Raw genomic sequence first — 22,380 nt, 5'->3', positions numbered from 1 at the left:
GAAGGTGCCCAGGGCAATCTGTGCTCCTGTGCTGCCATACTGGACAGGCTGGAACTCCAATGTGAACTTGAGTCTAAGAGACTGTGACCTGTGGAGGAGTCCACTGTAGAGCACAGAACCACTGATGACCCATGGAGGATCCCATGATGGGGCAAGTGAATGTCCAAAGGCACACGTGATCCAATCAGAATCCTGCTCTGGAGCAGGCTCCTAGCATGAGATCTGGACTCATGGAAGGGCTCCACTCTGGAGGGGTTCTTGAAGTACTACAGACTGTGTGGGAAGGAAGCACATTGGAGAAGTTGAAGGCACCCAGCATTTATTCTGAGTTCAGATTGGTTTGAAGATTTGACTTGGACTTTCATCTTCTTTTAATGTTGTTTTTGTTTTTCCTTACTGAAATAAAATTTTGCAGTCTCTGGGAGGAGGGAGTGTGTGAGCCGCCACTGGCAGGCAGCTGGGACAGGCACAAACCAATGGCTAAGGCACAAAGAGTGAATTTATGTCCATTATGCTAACTGGAGGAGTCCTGAAGCAACACCTGGGCTACACATGTGCAGAGAAGGCACTGTTAAACTCAGTCCATATACGAGGATGACTGGCCAAGACTTACTCCCAGCTGTCTTCTGCTTTTCAACCCATTCTCCCAATGGAAACAAGATTCTCCCACCAGAGCAGAAAAGGCCTTGCCATTTTTTTTGCTAAGATTTGCTGTGGTTTATATTGATGAAGCTCACTGAAGTATAAATCCAAACAAAATATTCTATTGCTCTGCTTTTATCCAAAGGCATATTTAGTACTTTTCTCATAGGAAACATTTTTACAGAGCTGCTGAAGACTAATAATAGAGGTAGCAAACAAAAATAATAGCAGCATGGGTATTTTAATCCTAACATAACTCGTTCCTGGGCAAAAGGCCAAAACACGTGCTACACGATATAAAATACTGTGCATTTCTTTTCCTGCCCTTTGTTGTTTAATATTAGTACTGAGTCATATATACTCTAGCTATAGCTTGCCTTCTCCTTCCCCAGACACCTTTTACTAAAGACAAAATTGCACATATATTTAAACTACATATCTAAGACTATATAGCTAAGTCAACTGTTTAGAACTGAATGCTGAAACAAATTGCTTTTGCTAGGCACTAAGCAGAGTCTTAATTAAAGCAGTGCAGCCTCCAGCAAGGATTTACAAACCAGGGTACCTCTATTGAGGTTCAACACACTGCAGTTAGAGATGAGTGTCTGCAGGAGGGCATAGAGGGTCAGAGGTCCCATATGAACCCTGTTTTGAGATGTATAACGAATTAAAACAGGAGAAAACAAGTAGTTTCTGGAAAGTGCTGGTGAGAGGATGATATTGACAGAAGAAAACTTGGAATACTGCTCTTGGTGGTCTCCAAGCTTGTGTTGGTTTGCCACTGCAAAACCTCAGCCACTGTCCTACATATAATCTGAGACCAATGGGAAGGCGTCTTCTCACATTTGCCTACAAAGTGTGTTGGTTTCTCTGGGTCTGGATTGAAAGCACTTGAGACAGTAATTCATGTTTGGACTCAGGTGTTTATTATTTCTTATCAGAAAAACACTCACTATTGTGAGTTCAGCAGCTTTTCATTAGAAGGCACAAGATGGCTAATAATCTCTTGTTACAAGGTCTTTTAAGACTAAATTATCCAATTAAGAACAAACACCTAGATGATTTTCCCTTTTAACCCAAAAACAGATCCCGAAGAGCCCGCAATGTGGACTTTTCTGCCCGACTACAAACTGCCACCCAAACCCATGAAGAGGAAGAAAGAAGCATGAAGAAGAAACCCTGCGCCCTTCACCTTGCTTCCATCCACAATATACTAAAAAACCCAAAACCTAAATTTCTCACCAAGTGATACACCTACACTGCTCTCTATAATCTATGTCACACTTTTGTGGATTCTAGTCTATCTTGGAATCTAGGAATCTTTCCCCATGAATGAGGGTCAAAGTCAGTGCTCCTCTGGGGATCAGGGCACCCCAGAGCAGACAGAGAAATATTCCCAGTGCTCTGGGTTTCCACAAAAGTGTAGCACAAAAAAATTGTATATCAATTCCCCAAAAATATGCACATATTTAAAATGTTTTATGTGTACATATATAAGGCAATGACCTAAGGGAGGCGGTCCAGCAGATGCCAAAAAGATGATGATGGGTCTGGAGCATCTCTCTTGTAAGGAAAGACTGCAGGAGCTGGGCCCGTTTAGTTTGGAGAGAAGTGAAAGAGCTCTCAGTAATGTGTATAAATATCTTCAAGGCCGGTGCCAACAGGATGTCTTCAGTGCTGCCCAATGACATGACAAGGGGCAGTATAACTAAACTATAACTAGCATAAACTAAAACACAGTAAGTTCCACCTCAAAAAGAACGCCACGTTGAGGGTGGCAGAGCACTGGAATAGGTGAGCCGTGGCGTCTCCCTTTGTGAGGACATTCCAAACCCACCTGGACGCCTTCCTGTATTACCTGATTCAGGTGACCCTGTCTTGGCGGAATGGTAGGTCGAGATGATCTCCAGAGGTGCCTTCCAAGCCCTAACGATTCTGTAGTAATGCATACACGCACATATTACAGGTGTATGTGCCGTAGGCGGTCTGTAGACCCGCGTTCACACAGCGAGCGCACCGATGTGACACACGGCGCGCACGTACCCGCACGCACCCGCGGCCGAGCCTCCCCGGGCCCAGATCGGCCGCTGGCGGCAGCAGCACCGGTCCAAGGAGCGCCGCCCCTGCTCCTCGGGGGAGGTCAGGCCGGCGGTAGCGGAAGCTTCTCCCTCCCTCCCGGCGTCCCGGAACCAACCCTGCCGTCGCCACCGCCTCCTGCCCCGGCCCGCCGGCAGCATGTCAGCTCCCGGCGCCGCCTCCCGCAGGTGACACCCGCCCTTCCGCTGCCGCTGCTTCCCCTCCTATATGGGCCACCTGCTCTCGAAGGAGACAAGGAGCCTAAGCCGGGATCGCCGCCGCCCACGGGGGAAGGTGCCTCCGCCGCGCAGCAGGAGCTGCTTACTGCGCGGGCCCTGCATGCTCTGCTTCATCGTGCACGGCGCCAGCCCGCCCGCCCCGGAGCAGCCGCTGCCCGCCGGGGACCCGCTGCTTCCGCCGCCGCCGCCCTACGTGTCGCTGACCGCCGCGGAGCAGCGCGTCGCCCGCCGCCTCCTGCGCCTGGCGCCCGCCGCCTGGGAGCCTCCGGGCCGCTGCCACCGCCTCTTCCTCTCCGGCCTGCTGCCCTCGCCGGTGCGGGGCCTCCTGGGGCCGCCCAGCGAGGTCTCCTCCGAGATGGTGTGCAAGCGCAAGGGGGCCGGGCTGCCCGCCTGCCCGCCCTGCAAGCAGCCGCGCTGCGCCGCCGCCGAGCCCGAGCCCGGCGCCTGCCAGTGCCCGGCGGAGCCGCAGCTGCTCGCCCTGCCCGGCGGCGCGGGGGAGAGCGGCGGGGGCACCGCCGAGCAGAGCGGTGCGGGACAGCCCGCCTCGCCGCCGCCTCCCACTGCCCAGGACGAGAAGGAGCAGGGCCGGGAGGAGGAGAAGGAGCGGGGCGGCGAGGCGGGCTGCGAGGAGCCTCTGGAGTACCCCGGCGACAGCTGCCGAGAGTTGCCGCCGCCGCCCACCCCGGATATAAACCAACTGCCGCCTTCCATCCTCCTCAAGGTGGGTCGGGATGGGGGATGGACGGGCAGGCTAGCCCTCTCCTTAAGGATCTGGGAAGGGGCTGTGCCAGCCCCCGAGGTGCCGGTGTCGCCGGGCGGACTCAGTGTAGGGGGAAGCCGGAGGAGGCCGGGCCACTTCGGAGCTGGCTCAGCGCCTGGCTTTTGGAGACGGATAGGGTTCTGGGATGTTGTGTCCCGTTCCGCGACTTTCTTTGTTTGTCATTTGAAACGACATTGTAAGGCATTACCTGGAGATGCAGACACACAAATCAGCTCCAGAAGCTGTCTCTGTAAATGTTTTGACTGTACCCATTAACTTCGTAAGATGGCCTTTTTTACAAGTCGACTTTTACTTGCATCAGTGTTGTAGTACTGGCCAAGAGGGCATGTCACTGTATTTAGTGCTTCCCTGGGTGTTGGAGCTACATAGACAAGTTTTCAGTGGTGGTTATTAAACAGTTTGTATTGCAGTGTATTGTGGATCAGTTTTCAGTGGTGGTTATTAAACAGTTTGTATTGCAGTGTATTGTGGATCAGTTTTGGCCTTAGTAGTTCCACAGTGTTTGCAGCCTTCTTAAATTACATGCTTTCATAACCTCTTACGCTGTATATCCAAGCAACAGTCTCACTTCTGTCCCTTTTGTTCTCTTTCTGTTCCTTTAATGCTGTTCTCCTTTGGAACTACTTTCCCTTTTTAAGCTACACTTTTGACTTCTGTGTGACTTCCCTTCAACTAAACATTAGCTAAAAAGACGAGTCTAGCTGGAACTGAGCCGCTGATGTTTTCCATATTCTGATGTGAGTGTGCCTTTAAATTTTGGGAATAAGTTTTCAGGATTGCAGGAGTTCTCAGAGGTTAGATGGCTGAACTTAAAGCATGATATAGTAATGGAGGAGTGAGAGACATTACTATTGGTGTTCATATTTTGCTAGTTGTACATCCAGTGTAGAAAGTACTTCCTTTACTCTCTTGTTGTCAGACAGTAACAATCTACTTATCTGTCTGTCTTGCACTTAACACTGGTTCTGTGGGAGGTTTAGTTGGTTTAAGGTTTTGTTGTTGTTGTTTGTTGGTTTTGTCTGGTTTTTTTTTTATACTCAAAAGTGTGTTAGTAATGATAAGCATGTTTTATAGATGTGCTATGCAAATTAACTCTAGGCAAATAAAAATCCATGAGCTATCATCTGAATTAATTTCATCTGTGATTACAAAATTGAAACTTTGTCTTGTAGTTCTTCTAGAAGGGAATCCATTTGTTAGCTACTGTTTTTGGAAGATAACTGTTTTCTTTGATTCTTGGTTTTAGGATTTGAAACTGGACTCATCTGATTAGTATAGCTGAAGTACTTTTTGATCAATAGCATGAATACTTTTCTGTGGTTACTTTTAGTACTCAGTTTCACTTTTTGAAAAATATCTATATATAACTGTGCTATAATTTTAATAGTGAAGATGTCATGTCCATTTTACCTGTGGACTAGTTTAAATGTTATTTAGTGTCTATTTCATTCTTACCCTTGTGGGGGTTTTATGTTTGGTTGCTTTTTTTTTACAAACAAGGGGTTTTGTTTTAACCGCAGGTAGCCACGCACACACCGCATCCACAGACTGGTTGAATGGAGAATTCAAGGGAAAAAAGTGTACCTTGTGGGTTGTGATAAGAACAGTTTAATAAGTGATGAAAAATAAAGTATGCTACTAACAATGTTTGTATAAAAAGGAGAGCAAGAAAGAGAGATCGAATTGATGTACTAAACATTTATTTTGTATGAGCTACAAAGCACTGTTACTGGCAGCTGGGAAGAACTTTTTCCTAGCTGAAATCAGGGCAGACATCTACCTTCCTCAGTGATTTTGTCTCTACAGTTGTCCTGTAGTCAGTTCCTTCTGCAGTGTCTGAAAAAATAGGCCACTTTTTCCAGCATTGTGGTAGGAGCCAACCTACTCACCCCCAAATTTGCCCTTCAGTCCATAGCTGTACTAATGAGTTGGGTTTGTGGTTTGGGTTTTTTGAGATTTTATATTTATATATATATATATACACACACATATATATATGTACACAAGATATGTGTATCTTTATCTATATATCTGTCTCTTAACTATTCAGTTGTTTTGGGTTTTTTGGTTGCTTCCAAAATATACTACTCTGTTATAGAACTTTTAGCTTCACATGTATAACCAGGTGTCCTGTCAACTGGATTTACATCTGCCTTTCTTATGATGGATTTTGATACATATAGGTTTATATTTAGGATATTCTTTCTCCAAAGGTGTCATTTTATTTTGATAAGGTGGAAGACAAATATACCCAAAATCTTTACTGAGCTTTTTACAGTAGGTGTAGGACACACAAATCTTAATACAAGGACAAGAGATTTCATCCTGGGAAACATCAGGAGACAGATCCTGATGGTTTTTTCCTTGATTTCTGTGTCTGTGACTTTCTGATACAGTGGTGCTGGTGCAGTAGTGGCTGTCACCAGTGTCTGTAGATGGGCTCAAGACAAGCCCAAGGAAATATGTCAGAAACTCTTTTATGACGAGCTTGCCACTTTGTCTGCTCAGATGCTGTTTAGCTGTTTACAGTGATTCTGTCACCTCTAAGCCAAGGGTTTGGGATGGGTGGAAGGATTTGCCAGACTGAAGCTGGCCAGCAGATCATTAGATAGGCCCTGCTGGATTGGGATGTTCATGGTGCAGTGTGCCAGTTGATCCTGTTTCCCTGGCTGGTGAAGAGGTATTCTGGTCGATATGAAGTGATAAAAGGATGGTGCTTCCAGATTCAGGGTTTTGCTTTTCATTTTGCTGCTGAAACCTCTATGAGAAAGGAATGTTATACAGTGGGCAAAATGTCATCTTTAGTCTTGGTAGAGGAGGGTGATTATGTTTGACTAAAGGATAATTTAAAGCCATTCCGGTTAAAACTTGAGGAGATTTAAGGAATTATAGATCAGTCAGCTATAGATAGCTTGATTGTGACCATGATATGTGTGAATGAAAAAAAAATACCCAAAAAAACAAAACTGTTTCTAAGCACTTCAGAAAATTACAAAATCTGCTGCATGCAACTTTGAGTTGTATGTCACAAATTTGTGCCTATTGAAGAGTCACTGCTGCTTATTCCTGGAAAATAAAAGAGAAAAATAAATCTTCCTGATGTGTCCGTTACCTTTTTGCAGTGCTGCTGTTTAATCAAAAAAGGTGTAAAATGGTCTGCAGGCTGAGCCATGAACTTATGAGAGAATGCCAGTTCAAATACTTCAGATTTCCTTTTGAGGTATATTAACAGGAGTTCTGCATGTAAAACACAGAAAGGAAATTCTCCTGTGCTTGGTGCTTTTAAAGCCTCTGTTAGAGTACTGAAGTAGGTTGTGGGCACTGGGGTCTCTGGGAAATACACACACAAATGTGAAAGGCATCAGAGATGAGCTAGAGGTCATGAAAAATATGGCTTATTGCAGTTGTTGAAAGATTCTGGACAAACTGAATGACAGTTAGAAAGAAGACTGAGATGCAATCTTTAGTTAAGAGAAAATTGATAGAAAGTTCAACTGTGTTTCTGTCCCTTGTTGAATAGAAGGAAATAATAAGCTTAATTTGGGTGAGATACTTTAATGTTCTTTCACTCTATCATTTTACAGACCTTGGCAACAGTGGTTTCCTGTCTAAGGTTATCTGACTGATGCCTAGAAAGGCTGATTAGGAACAGAGACTAGACAGCGCTAAATGGACAAAATAGGTATTTATTGAAAGGCCTTAAAAGACCTTGGGCAGCACAAGAGCCTGGCCAGGGCTGTACAAAAATTGAATCCAAGATGGATCCTGGTCACAAGTTTTTACACTTTTATAAGTTTGGGTTCGTCTACATAGTGGGTTCAATTGTCCAGTTACAGCTCCAGGTCATGAAGTCTCAACCCCCTGGCTTGCCCCCTTCTCTCCACCATTGTTTATGCTTTTTGGGTAATGGCTGTCGTTGATTCTGTAGCTGGGAAGGGATTGTTTCGGCTGACTACCCTGTGAAGAGAGCTTACCTACACCAATATGAAGTTTCAGAGTTACATACTAGACAGCAGAGAATCTGAAAAATGTGAAAGCTAAAACCGAAGGTATCATGGCAAAATGGGATTTCTATTTATTGATTCTGTTCTTAACATCAAGGGGAATGCCCTTATCAGGAATGTTTGGGGTATGCTTGAAATTGCTACAAAACAAGAGGGTCTAGAATAGATGATGTCTTCTTTTTGAGATCCTCTTTCTCAGTTTGCAGGTTTTTTTTTTAATAAAGCATGAACATGTGCTTATACCACTAACCCTGTCAGTTCTGGCTTAGAGCTAGTGCACTATAAAGGGAAGATAAGTGTGTATGTGAGCATATATGTGGGTATTTTTTAATGTAGGGTTTTCATAAGTATATTATTAGTGTTATTTGAATCACTATTGACTCCTTTTCTCTTTACTCAATGGTTTTTACTTATTTTTCTCATTCTTCCCTTATTGAAATAAGTTACAGGTTTTCTTTTGTTGCAATGATAACATGTATTTTTATAATAATGCTGATTGAAACAAGATGCATTGCTGCTGTCATTAAACTGCTAGCACTGAATTTAAGGTAATCTGAGTGATGTGAAGTGGGTTTGGTAGACCTTTAATTTTTTCTTCTGATTTTATGAATTTATACCTGAAAAGACTGCATGTGCATTTTATAATTACACTGTGATTTTCTTTTTTTAATTTTTTTTTTAAATTTCTTTTGGCTAGTCAGGAGGAAGAGGCGTCAAAATATATCATTTGTATTGGACTTTAGCTGCGAGGTCATTGAGTCACTTTTGTAATACTAGCTTTCTTTCCTATTTATGCTAGTGTTCCAGCTTATTATTCTGTCTAAAGTTCATGTTGAGTCTTACTTTTAAGTGTAGCACTAAGAGATATGGAACGGGTTTTAAACCTTTATGACTGATGCTGGGAGGTAGAATGTCCTTTAGTTTCCCTATTAATTTGCCTGAATTAATTTTTCTTTAGCAATAATCAGCACAGCCGTATGGTTTGTTATGGATTTATTTTGGTTTTTTGGCTTCTTGACTGTTTTTTGTTTTTCCCATGAAGCTTACTGTTACCCTATGATTATAGTGGGGAAATGAACTTGTCTGAGATTGTCATGGTTTGACCCTGGTACAATGCCAGGGCCCCCATGAAGGGTATATTTCTAAAATGGTTGCTGTGAGATGTGACCCGGGAACAGAACAAAGCAGGCTCCCATTCGGGGATGGAGGGAAAAAACACACTTTATTTATTACAAATCTAAAAAGGAGCACATACCAAGCTAAAAATAAAACCCTTCCAGATACCTTCCTCCTCCCCCTCCTTTTTCTCCACAGATTCACCACCCCTCAAATTATCAACCCTCAAATCCATCAGGGAGAGAGGAGTCTCTCTTTGCCTCATAGGACTCCTCTTCCTCCAGGGTCTTCCAACGCATTCTATGGTGGTGCTCCTGCATTCTCTCCCTGTGGACAAACCTCTCTCTGACACTCATTAAAAGCCGCTCCCAGAGAGAAAGGGATCCTGGCTTCCCTTGGTTCACTGTGGTGTTACTGAGCTTCTGGAATGCAGTTGAGGGGAAAAATTGTGAAGGGAAGGGTGCCAGTAGACTAGTAACTAAATGCTTATTATCTCAATGATAAATTTCTGAAAGATGTTGTGAATTTTATAATTGATTGCAGAATTACAAAAACAATTGTTTTCCTTTGCAGAGGTGTGTTTGAAAAGGTGTTTTTTGTTCAAGCATGTAGGCTTTAACATCACAGAATGAGCTGTGCGATGAAGAAGAAATGCTGTGGAATGAAATTTCTGGTTTCTTTGACAGGGATAGATGCCTTAACACTCATGGCCAGTAAAAGTTTCCTTGATGTTGTTCAGGTGTTGGCTTGGCTTGTTCAGCATCTCCAAACCAACATATTATTGCGTGGAGAAAACGAAGAGGTTACAAGTTTTGCAGTGTTGAAATGTAAAGTAAATTAAATGTAAGATCTGCTTTCATTCCCAAATAATTTATTTGTTTATTTTGTTTAGTTTGCCTAACCCATGTTTGATCTTTCACAGATTTTGCTTTGTTTTAATGTCTTTGTTTTTAAACTGGCATGGTCACTCAGAAGTACTACCTGGTGTCTTTTAGTGAGGACAGTTGGGTTTCTGAGAGTAAAAACATGGTCAGCAAGTAAAGAGACTCTGCTTATTGGTCAGGACTCTTCCTTTCCATTAGGAGGACAGGCATTTCTTACAGACAGAAGCTAATATTGTGGTTTACCTTGAAGCTAAGGCAGTCTGTGAGTAAGCGGCTGGTAAGGGCAGTGTCTGTCTCCTTTTGTAACTTCTGGCTGTGTGCTCCTGCCACTCAGTTTGTCCTCTGTAGAGTGATTGTGCAATTGCTGGGGGAGTAAATTCATCTGGCTAATCTGACACCAAATCTAATATTGCAAAACTTTTCCTTAGAATCAGCTGCCTGATTCCAAGTCCTGCTTAGGACTTTCTCTAAGCACAGTCACTAAATCCAGTGCTAAAATTCAAGTGACTTGAAGTAGGGGACTGGTTGCTGTGAATGGCAACTTGCCAAGAGAATCCTGGCTGTGATGTGAACTCACATCATCACTTTCCCTGGCTGGCACATTTTTCTTAATCACAAGTACAGTTTGAACTTGATTTCCTTCATAGGTGTACTGAGGCTCCTTTCAGAGGTGTGTGAGTTCAATGCTCACATCACTTTCATAAACTCAGAATTATTTGTATTTCCCTTGTTCTTTTTAAGTTATGTGTGAACAAAGTGAAGAAATATCTTGAAAACAAAGGACATACTTGTTCTTCCTTCCTATTCTCTTATGTATGATTCTTGAGTTTTCTGAAACAGAATGAAGCAGCCTTTAATAAACATAAATCTTAATCTGGTAGTTTAACTGCTCTATGCCTGCAATTAGCAAATATTGTGTTTTACTGTTCATAGTAAAATGTCATGTGCTAAGCACATTCTATTTGTCAAATGGTACTTGAGAAATATTTTTGTTAAAGAAATTGTAGTTAGTTGCTGAAAAAATTGATGAAACAAAGGAGCAGTTTTCCAAGAATGAATGTTTCAAGTTACTTAGGCACCATGAAATGTTTGAGTGTGCATTTTATTGTTCCTTTGTTGTTAATTTCTTAAGATTTTTGGTTTCAAACAAATCTACCTGATGCAGTGTAATGAAAACAATTTTGTAGATACCTGTTCTTGAATACAAAAACTTCTTATTGATAGAGAGCTTCATTCACAGAAATGAAATTATTTCTTTCGTATAAAAATGATGGACAGAAATAGAGGGTGTTTAGATTCACCTTTTACAGTCCCTTCTGCTGTGGGGCCTATATTTTGTTCATGTCCATAGAAGTATACCTGTTTTTTAACATTAGCAGTATCTTTGAATGGTATTAGCAATCAACTGAATTCTCTTGCATCCTTTCCTGTGGCAAAAGTTTCTTTAGAATATGCAATCAATAATTCTAACTCCTTGATTACGATTTAAAATTTTTTTTTATATTGAGATTGTCTGTTGATAAGTTAAAATTATTTCTCGAATTATGGTCATTTTTATATTTGGTCTTGGTGATGTGAATTACTTCTTAGAGAACTTCATGCTGATGATATTGTGTTGGCAACCACATAAACAATTTTCTACTACCAAACTTCCATTCATAGTAACATTAATGGTTATGGTTGACTTTTCATTATATCCTTTGATTAAAAGTGCAGGTTTTCTTCTTCACTTTATCACTTTGTGGAACTTTATTTAAGGCCACAATTACCAAATAGTTAAAGACACACTAAATGAATTTAGTACATGGATTCCTGATTTTTTAAAACTGATCTTTATTATTTCAAAAAAATATATTTATAGGATGCTTTGTGGTGTTTTTTTGATTTCTTGTTTTGTTTTGTTTTTTTCTCCTCTGTTTCTGCTGAAATACTTTTAACATTTGACACAAGTGTTCAAAATAGTCTTTTTTAAATATACAGTCTGAACTCTCTAGCATACATTTAATATAGAAACAGTGGGGAACTGTTGAGGGTATAATGTCTGAGGACCATTATGCAAGGACTTAGTGGTAAAGGAGAAAATGAAATTAATAACTTTATTTCTAGTTTTTCTGGTTGGACCCTTCACTAATATTAATCAGCATTTGCTTTCTCCCTTTCTAATCCATTGTCTTACAAAATATTCTAAAAAGTTGAAGAAAACAGGAAAACTTCATCAGGCACATTTTTGGTGGTCTGAATTGTGCTGTGCAAGGACTTGGTTTAGTTGATTTAAAATCAATTGGACATCACTTGATTCAGAATGGTGGATTGATTCATGTGGGGTGCTGTGGAATTAGCTGTGGTTTGTTGTTTAAAGGTAAAACACTGTGGCTTTTCTCTTCTAAAGGATTTGTGTGGGTGTATCTATCAACATAAAATTAGACTGTTTGAATTGAATGAAGCAGATGGAATGTGATTTGGCTGAAAACTTCCTGTATATGTTAGTTGACTTGCTGTCATGGGCATTGCATTTTTGTATTTTCTTTTGATGTAGGATCACTTAGGTTGGAAAACATCTCTAAGATCATTAAATCCATCCATTAACCTGGTACTGTCAAGTCCACCAATAATCCATGCCCCTAAGTGCCACATCTACATGTCTTTTAAATACCTTCGGGGATGGTGTCTTCACCACTGCCTTGGGCAGCCTGTTCCAGTGCTGGATAACCCTTTCAGTGAATAAATTTTTCCTGATGTCTAAACTAAACCTCCCCTGTCTCAACTTGTGGCCATTTCTTGTTGTCCTGTCAGTTTTTGCCTGGGAGAAGACCATGAATCCCCCTGAATCCTCCCTCCTTACAGGCAGTTGTAGACAGCAGTAAGGTTCCCCCTGAGCCTCCTGTTCTCATGGTTGAAAACTCTCAGCTGCTCCCCATCAGACTCGTGCTCCAGACCCTTCACCAGCTCCAGTGCCCTCTGGACACACACCAGCGCCTCAGGGTTTTTGTTGTAATGAGGGATCCAAAACTGACCACAGGGTTGAGGTGTGGCTTCACCAGTGCCCAGCACAGGGGAATGGTCACTGCCCTGGAGTACCATGATGCAAGCCATAAGCAGACATGGCTTTCCCAGTCTCCCTTTCTCCAGGAGAGTGCTGTGTCAAAGCAAACTGTGGCAGACAAAATTCACAGCCTTTCACTCAGGTGAAACCCAACCACACAGGTTGCCAGGTCATGGGAGGAGACCAGGTTGATCAAGCAGGACCTGCCTTTCACAAACCCGTGCTGGCTGGGCCTTACTCCTGGTTGTCCTATACATAACAACACTTGAGATGATCTGCTCCATACCCTTATCCAGGACCAAGGTCTGATGACAGCATTGTAGTTCCCTGGATCTTCCTTCAAGCCTTTTGCGTAGATGAACATCACATGTTGTAGCATTCAGTCAACTGGAAACACCCCTGTTACCAGCTAGGACTGCTTATAAATGATGGAAAGTGGCTCGGTGAGCACTTCCATGAGCTCCCTCAGGGCCCGCGGATCTCATTTTGCCCTGTAGACTTGTGTGGGTCTTAAGTGGTGTGGTGGGTCACTGACTGTTCCCCCGTAGATTATGGACAACTTCATTCTTCTCCCTGTCCCTGTCTTCAAGTTCAGTGGGCTGGGTGCCTGGAGAGCAGCCAGTCTTGCTGTTGAAGACTGAGGCAAGGAAGGTATTTACTGGTCTTTAATGAGACTGTGTGAACAGTTTTATTTCAAAGCAAGAGCTTGTGGTTGAAGAATTTACTCTCTCTGGAAGGTATGATAAGGCTGTCAGTGGGGGAGATCAGGTATCCTTAAATGGGATGTAGCCTGAAGGCTCATAGAGTCTCTTGCAGCCATTGAAGGGAAAGATAAAACCGCTAATCTTAACAATGACATGAAAGAGTGAACCAGGAGAAACTGACATCTACATTAGGAATTTGAGCTGAAAGAAGGTGAGATGAGAGAGAAGGAGCTCCTTTTCCAGAGCTCTGCTTCCTCTACCTCTGCCTTTTGCCAACAGGGAAAAGAATGTAAAATGATTCTATAAAAAGCTATTAATTTTTTTTTCTTTACTGTGCTGAAGGATATTCTGGTGTTTGGAAGAGGGATCAGACAGTTGAGGGGGGAGCAAACTGAATGGTCGATATGAAAGATGTTTGAGTACAATCCTCAGGAATTAAATGTGCTGACTAGTAGAACCATTGCCGTCCAAATTATCTGTCATAAGTGGGAGTTAAATTAACAGGCCTGTGGGTAGGAATGGTTTTAGCTTTCAGCTGTATTTATACATCCTTGGGAATTAGAAAATTTAAGGCACAATATCAGTGTGTGTCTAGAGAACAATACTGAATTAAAGGGTGGTGAAGTCATCAAAGTGAGTAGAAGTGTTTTATGCACTAGTGTAGTATTTTAATCAGTAGCTCAGCTAATCGCTTAATACAAGGGTGATGTGCCACCACCTGGGATGTGTATAGTCCTTGTTTGTAAATTCCATTTAGTGTAATTCAATATGTCATTTTTTGCAATTCAATATGTCATCTTTTAGCAATTGCAAGTTCTGAAGATAAGCTGTTGTTTTACATGGCATTATTCAGAATCCTTTTGTAGCTGGAACTTTTAGAGCTACTGCAGATAATAAAACTGGCAAAGGCCTTGTTTTTGAGCACATACCGGTTGTGTAACTTACATAGCTTCTCCTATACATGCTGGAACTTCTGCAATGATTTGGGTCTCTCTTCTCATCCTGGTAGCCTCACTGTTTTCTAAGAAGTCAGTTTGCATTACTTGTACTCCTTAATTGTCTCTGCTTCTAGACTTAAGTACAACATGAAGTAAAGCATTACTACAAATGCTTTTGGACATTTTAAAGAATATTTTCTATGCAGCAGTACTGTTTGTGTCAAGTACTTAATCAAACTTGTTTCTTTTTTGTTTTGTTGTTGCTACAGTTGCTTCATGCAGGAGAAACAGGTTAGCAGTAGGTCTGTGATTTGTATGGGTTTTCAGCTTTTAGTGGGATGGTGGCATGGTGGGTTGATCCTGGCTGGACACCAGGTTCCCCTCCAAAACCCCGGCACTTCCCTCCTTGACTGGTTAGAGAAAACATGAGGAAAGGGTAAGGAATTAAGGGCAGGGAGGGATCACTCAGTCATTACTGTCATGGGCAAAACAGACTGAACTTGGGGAAATATTGGATTATGAAGGGTCCCCTGATGCAGGGAAGAATGATGCATCTGACTCCATGATATCAGAAGGCTAATTAATTACTTTATTATACTATGTTATTCTATTGTATATTACACTACAGCTGAACTGAAACTGTGCAAGCACCCAACTCCACTGAATTTTGTGACTGTCTCCTGACAACAGTCTGGACACGCACTTGGCCCTGATAGGCCAAGGAAACAAAACACCATCACTTTAGGTAAACAATCTCCATATTGCATTCTACTTTGGCACAACACAGGAGCAGCAAGTGAGATAAGAATTGTTTTGATAATTCTTTTCTCTGCTTCTCTCACTGCTTCTCTCAGGTTCAGAGAATGTGAATCCCACAGGGAAATTGGGTTAATTTATTACCAATCAAATCAGAGTAGGATAATGAGAAGTAAAACCTACATATTTCCTAACTGTTCTATCCTTCCTTGGCTCAACTGCACTCACAGTTTTCTCCCTCCTTCCCCCAGCTGTACAGGACGACCAGAGTAGGAATTACACTCAGTTCATCATACCTTGTTTCTGCTGCTCCTTCTTCATCACTCTGTCTCTGGTTGCGACTTGCTTCTTCTCAATGACATTTTTTTTCTCCTTCTTACGTTTTTCCAGAGATGCTACTACCATCACTGACCGTCTTAGCCTCAGCCACTGTGGGTCCATCTTGGGTGCCAGCTGACACTGGAGGGAAGGTTCTAGCAGCTTTTCAGAGGTGCTGCCTTTGTAGCCCCCCAGATCTCAAAACCTAGCCATGCCAACCCAGGATAAACAAAATAAAATACAGAAATGATTTATCGGCTTTCATTTTAATAGTGGCAGCTGTATTAGCAATGGCCTTTACCAGGCGTACTATGTTCTTCAGTACTGCAAGCTTTGGTTTCTCAAAGGTGGTATATCCGCAAATAAACATATTTCTTTCCCACTTGAGTAAAGATTAATTGAAGTATTGTATAATGCCAAGCTTGGTATCTTTTGTTAATATTAATTGGAGTCAGTCAAATGTTTGTCTAAACATAATGTGGATCATGTTGCTTTGTTCCAATTTAAGGTTTTCATAACTGTTAAAAGATTCAGTCTTCTGTTTCATGCCAGTAGCAGGAATTCAAGTTTTCTACTGCTCTTACTAACTTAAAATTACTGAGCATCATCAGACTGTCACCTTTTCTCATGTTTAGAATTACACTTCTGCGGGAAATGTCAGATGCCAAATTACCACTTACTATTCAGTGCTTTCTTTCTGCTTGACTGAAGGTGATGGTATTTTTTTTTAGTGCTGATTGCAGCCACCTCCTGGTCCTGTGCCTGGTTTCACGAGTACAGACAAGAACTGCAGGGAGAAAGGAGGCAGTGATTGTTTGCTCTTCTGTCTGCTGTGTTTAACTGCAGACACTGACTCTGGTAATGGCCAAGCAAAGGCCTGTGGGGAAATGGGGTTCACGCACAATTTTTCAGCACTGAGGAGTCTCGCATAAGAGATTGCAAGTTTCTCATAGCTAGAAAAAGAGGAGAATGATAAATCTTACAAGCATGTACAGAGCATCATAAATTTGACCTCCTCCTCTCTTATTAGAGCTCTGCTTCATCAAGGGGTCTTGTTGGGATATACGTATTTAAAATCCTGGGATAAGCCATCCCCTTGAACAGGGGGTACAGTTTATGGTTGTTATTCTTGGCAGTTCGTTGTCTTGTCTGTTCCAAAGACCACCCAATGAACAAAGTTCTTAAATTACCATTATAGTTCAATGCTTCATTATTCCTTCTTTTTTTCCCCCCTCTTTGTCATCCGTTTTCCTTGGCTAAATAGTACTAGTAGTTTCCTTGAATGTTCTCATATTTGCTAGACTTCAGTGCTTTCCTATGGACACTCTTCAGTGTTTTCATATTTTCTTGAGAAAATTGACTTTGAGATGGGCAGTAGTACTTTTATTTAGTACTTGATGTCCTCAGATCAGCGGGAGGACTTTTTCATGTTTTGCAGTCTGTGCTCCTGTCTAGGCATAATGCCACTACTGCCTTTTCTCATTATAGGATCACATATAGATTTAGGTTCATTTGTGCTGACAGGGTACCTTCATGTGAACTCTTGACAGACCCTCTTTTTCTATTTATTAATAAACAACAGTGTTTTAAGAAAGGGATGAATGTAATACATGCTAGGGCAATTTATGGTCTTGCTGTAAAGTTATAGTTTATTCTTTTTTTGCCAGCTGCTCTAGTGCTCAAAACCTTGGGGTATAAAAGGATAATTTTGTGTTTCAGTTCTCTTCTATGATGCTGATTTACTCTGCTAATTTACTCTAGCATCCCATGCCCCCTTCCCACAAGACCTGATGCTGTAATACCTTTAAGACCCTTCTTACCGGTTCAGTTAAAAAATAGAAAATAAAAAGAAAGGTTTCCCATCCCTTTCAGGATGGGAATGAAAGCACTTTTTAAATGGCTTGCAAATAACACTGAGCTAATTTGTAATTCTTTAGGTGTGCCATCTCAGAAGCACTTCTGAAACTTAGTCTATGAGATGAGTACTTAGGATATATTCTATTGTTGCTTATGCTAATATGACTTACTAATATTGTCAGTTCTTGTGGGATGTAGGTTTTGTTGTTATTGTTTCTGACTAATCAATCAGGGGGCAAGTTGTAAATTGTGTATTATAATGCATGCTAATACTTTTCTGTCTTTTACAAGATGTATTCATAATAAAATATTTCTGTCTCTAAAATATGATTACATGTGACAAATTTATTTTTTCTTTCTTTACAGATATTTTCCAACTTATCTCTGAATGAACGTTGCCTTTCAGTGTCATTAGTCTGTAAATATTGGCGTGATCTCTGTTTAGATTTTCAGTTTTGGAAGCAACTGGATCTCAGCAGTCGTCAGCAGGTATGAAAATATCATTGTGGAATTATTGTTTTCATGATTCAGAATTTGTTCTTGGAACTTGTACTTTTGACCAGGGGTCAACAAAAGAAATACATAAAATGGTGATATGTATAGTTGCGCAGATTTTTCTGTTATTCGCTGAAAATGTCTGGACCTTTAGATGGGTTCCTTTAAATATAGTATATTTTATCTGAGATCAGTTATTAAACAGTGTGAGCACAAGTGCTGTTTGAAATGGGCTGTGGGTTATCTGTCTCAATTCTGCATCGGGTAGTCTAGAGCTGTGAGACGTCTTATTAATTCAAAGACAAACATGAGCATTTCTGAGGATGCTCTAGTTGGAAGAGCGGTCACATATGTAGTGCTTGCTCCGTTTGTTTTAAAAAAATTTATTTTATTCTTCAGCTGGTATGGCTCCTACTCACTAGAAATGAGACTGTGTTTGTTATTTTGTTTTCAGTATTTCTTTTTTTTTGGCTTTTAGCTGATCCTAGAATTAAATATTTGTGGGTTTAAATTAGTGAGATCTCTAGGAGACTAGCCTTAAGTTGTACAGGGTAACTTCCCTCATTGGAAAGCTTTAGGGATGCCAGTACTGTTTGGCTACTGCCCTCGGGTTTCTTGTTGAGTAGTGACTTACGGGGGTTTATAAACTGCACCTTGAGCGTTTAATGAAAATACAAAGTGCAGAGAAATAACAACTGGACGGTTGCATTTGAAGAAGGATTTTTTTTTTTTCATTGCAATTTGGCTTTGTTGTGGTTTAATCCCAGACAGGCAGCCCCTTCCTCACTCCTCCACCAGTAGGGTTGAGGAGAGAACTGGAAGAATAAAAGCTACATAATTCATGAGTTTAAAGAGTTTAATAATGAAAGCAAAATTATACACACATATACAAAATAAGAATTAAGAACAAGACAAAGAATTAATTTGCTCCTTCAGCAGGCATCCCCAGCAGGGCAAGGCCCCTGGGAGGTGATGGATTCCCTGCTTGGCTACTGCACACCCCATACAGTCAGACCACTTTCCTCACTGCCTTCAGATTTCTCAGAGCAGAGTCTCAGACCTCAGGGTCCTTAAAACAACATAGTCATTGTGCAAGAGCAGAATAACACCTCAGGCTGGAGGAGGAGGGATCCCAGCAAAGGGTCCCTGTCTTTTATACCCATACAGTCTGTGCATGGGTACATCTGGGGGCTCTTGGCTCTTGCTGCATTTCCAAGTGTCCGTCACCTGACTGTGCCACAGGTCTCTTGTGCCCTTTGTTGTACAAAGGGCTGGCACCAGTTCATGGCCTTTTGCTGATGGCTGTGCCACCTAGCTGGCTGTGCCACAGCTCAGCTACACCCTGAGCTATTTGCACTGAGTGTATTCCTCAACAGTTCTCCCTTTGATTAAATGGAGCATACCTGCTAGTACATTAAAATGAAAAAACAAAAGTTGTAAGGCATTGAAACACTGCCCTTCCATACAGCATTACTACAAGGAAAAAATATAATAGAATGAAGGCTAACACAATTGCCATAGGGCACAAATGATTATCAGTATGAAATCGCATGTATTTCAATAAACAAAGGCAGTAACGTTTGGTGGCTACAAGTTACATAGTTTTGTTATTAGTTGGTATTCTGTTGGTTAAATGATTCCTGCACTTCTTATGCGAATTAGTCCATATACTCAGTCTTTCTGGTCTTTTGGATTGGTGGGTTTCTTGGTTTGGTGGTCTGTGGTGTTTGCCATATCCCCTTGCCAGAATTGCCTTTTACTCGAACAACTCAGTTGGAGTTGATTCAACACAGTTGCTGAGTTTGCTTTGTTAGTTTCTTCCTCATCTAAGAAGTTCTGCCAAATGTTCTTGTGGGCTATGAATGCTGCATTCTTTGTGTCCACTATCAGTAGTACATTACTCTGTCCGACCTTTAACCTTTCCTAGGAGCTGAGGTCACTGAGGCACATCAAGCCCTAAACTTTAATAAGGCAAATCTACGAACAAGTTATTTATCTTTCTAAATACCTGGGCATCTCAGATGGTCTGTTCATGGCTAAAAAGAGAAGTAGGTCTGTGGTTACCCTTCTAACTCTGGAGCTCAGTGTGGTGCTTGAGAACTTCTGTCAAGCTGGGCAGCCATTTGGGATTCTTTTTGTGGTGACATAAGTTCCTGCAGCTGCCCATATTTTCTGTACTTGTCCAGCTGTTGTCTCTCCCTCTGTGAGCTTTATCATGAAGCCATCTAGCTAGAACCTACGTAATATGTCAGAACTGGCTTTCCCCCAACTGACCGTATTCCATCAAAACCATCAGCCCCTCCCTGCCCCCGAAACAAACCAGTTGCAGTAAAATATTCAGCCATAGGTAGTATTTGTAAAGGAGGTGTAGTTTCATTTTTCCTATAGCTCATGGAGATGCATCTTACAAACAGCTATTTTTGTTGTAGTGACATTAAATATTTTTATGGAAAAAGTTATATGTGAGTATTTGTTTTTTATTTGCAGGTCACTGATGAGCTGTTGGAAAAAATAGCATCAAGAAGCCAGAATATTACTGAAATCAATATTTCTGATTGCCGCAATGTATCTGATACAGGAGTATGCATATTAGCAATTAAATGTCCTGGGCTCTTAAGATATACTGCCTACAGGTGTAAACAGCTTTCTGACACCTCTATTATTGCAGTTGCCTCTCAGTGTCCTCTTCTTCAGAAGGTGCATGTGGGCAATCAAGACAGACTCACTGATGAAGGCCTGAAGCAGGTAACCATCCATTCCACAGATTCCTTCTGAAAATTTAGCATATTTCAGCTTAGCAAGAAGATACCCTTTCATAGGATTTAATTAAAATTATGAAAAAACTTCTGTTTTAAAAGTTGGTATATGGAGACCTTTTTTTGGTACAATAAATGCTGTTTTCTAGAGACTGCATGTACATTTTTATTCTTTTTAATATCCAGGGGTTGAATGATCACTTTTGTAGTTAAATGTGCAGTTTGACATCCTATACTTCACTTCTGTCGGATTCAAGTTTTCTGAGCTTGGTTGCTATTCAAAACCTGTGTTTAAGTAACTTGTTTTTGCTTCGTGAATGTTGAAGGTGTCTAAGATCTTTATTTGTTGGATGTGCAAGGAGCTTTCATCAACTCTCAGAGAGTGTTAAAGGAGCATTTAGGAGTTAGAGTAAATCAAGTAAGCTGTTGAGCACAAAGGCATTGTTAACTACCTGTACACACAGTAAATAACTTAGTTCTTACGTGGTGCTGTTGGCTCCATTTAGTTGACTGTAGTTAGCAACTGCATTTTGTTATGTATGTAATTTGAATCTTTCTTGTTTGCATACAGTGTTTCAAAGCCTGAAAAGATAGATAATTTTTAATGGGGGGTGGAGAAGCAGAAAAAAGTCTTTTCTCCCATTTCTTAATTTCAGTCAAATTCTGTTGTTATTTTTTTCACTTTGATTTCATTAATTGCAGCTCGGCTCAAAATGCAGGGAATTGAAAGACATACATTTTGGGCAATGTTACAAGATCTCAGATGAAGGAATGATCATTATAGCTAAAGGCTGTTTGAAGCTGCAAAGAATATATATGCAAGAAAACAAATTAGTAAGTACATATCGTGATTTTTTCTTCCCAAGGAATTTTTTGATTGTCAAAGCTTTCTCTTGCTCTTTATCTTTTAAAAATTTTATTTAGAATGGCTGCTTTTTGCAAGTGGATTGCTTAAAAATGTTTCTGGCTGTGAAAATTGCAGTTTTGCAGAGATGGCACAGAAGATGATGCAAAATACAAGTTAAGCTAAATGTATTAACTTCTTGTTTTTAACATGGTATTTCATAAGTAATTGTTTGGGAGGTGTGTGGTTTGTATAGGAAAACAGTTCACACAGAATATTTATTTTGTTTCTACAAGTGCAGTAAAAAGTGCAAACAGCTAAAAGATTTTTGGAGCTTGAGTTCTTCATTACAAGTGATACACTCTGATAATATTTTCTTGAAATATGTCACTTCCTCATCAGGGTGGAGTAGTGTGCCTGTGCTAGTAGAAGGAAGTTGTTCAGAAGTAACAAAACAATCTTGTGTCCTAATTCTAAGCAGTCTCTGAAATGACGATTTCTAGTGTAGAGTGGCTTGCAAATGGTATAGCAGAACACTGACTTAAGTTTTTTTCTAAGTTTCATTTTATTTAAAAAATTTATTTCTTGCAAGAAAGTAAAACTTGCTTGCAGTTGAATTTTCAACTGTCAGCTAACTTGTGGTAATAACCTTTGTTTCAAAAGTACTGAATTGGAACAAATAAATTGTGTTTGTAGGAAAACAGCATACCTTGTATTCAAGAATCATTTAATATTTAGCTTCAAAAATACAAAGAAATGGTAATGCTCAAGATTTTTTAAAAAAATATAAGGCATTCTCAAATCAACAAAGAAGGAAAAAGGTAGTGTTATTGGTTTTGATCAGAACTGTAGAAAGTTGAAAAATTGGAGAGAGAGACCTAAACTGATTTCTCTGTAGTTTAAACACTAAACTACAGAAAAAGGGCA

The 22,380-nt window shown here is 40.9% G+C and overlaps 1 protein-coding gene across 2 annotated transcripts in view; it reads left to right on the top strand.

Annotated features, from left to right (window-relative positions):
- The first annotated feature begins 2,816 nt into the window (after positions 1 to 2,816).
- Positions 2,817 to 22,380, top strand: part of FBXL17 (F-box and leucine rich repeat protein 17) — a 280,165-nt gene continuing 260,601 nt past the window's right edge. For both annotated transcript variants that reach the window (XM_039733406.1, XM_039733407.1), the window contains exons 1-4: positions 2,817 to 3,678; positions 17,725 to 17,847; positions 20,341 to 20,598; positions 21,312 to 21,443. In XM_039733406.1, coding sequence (XP_039589340.1) covers positions 2,947 to 3,678; positions 17,725 to 17,847; positions 20,341 to 20,598; positions 21,312 to 21,443 — 1,245 coding nt within the window. In that variant the 5' untranslated portion in view covers positions 2,817 to 2,946. The remainder of the gene's footprint in view (positions 3,679 to 17,724; positions 17,848 to 20,340; positions 20,599 to 21,311; positions 21,444 to 22,380) is intronic.

Source organism: Passer montanus, unplaced genomic scaffold (genome assembly GCF_014805655.1).
Source record: "Passer montanus isolate IOZ18808 unplaced genomic scaffold, ASM1480565v1 scaffold87, whole genome shotgun sequence".
Lineage (NCBI taxonomy): Eukaryota > Metazoa > Chordata > Aves > Passeriformes > Passeridae > Passer > Passer montanus.
The sequence above is the reverse complement of the archived record's forward strand: the minus strand, read 5'-3'. Positions and strand labels throughout refer to the sequence as shown.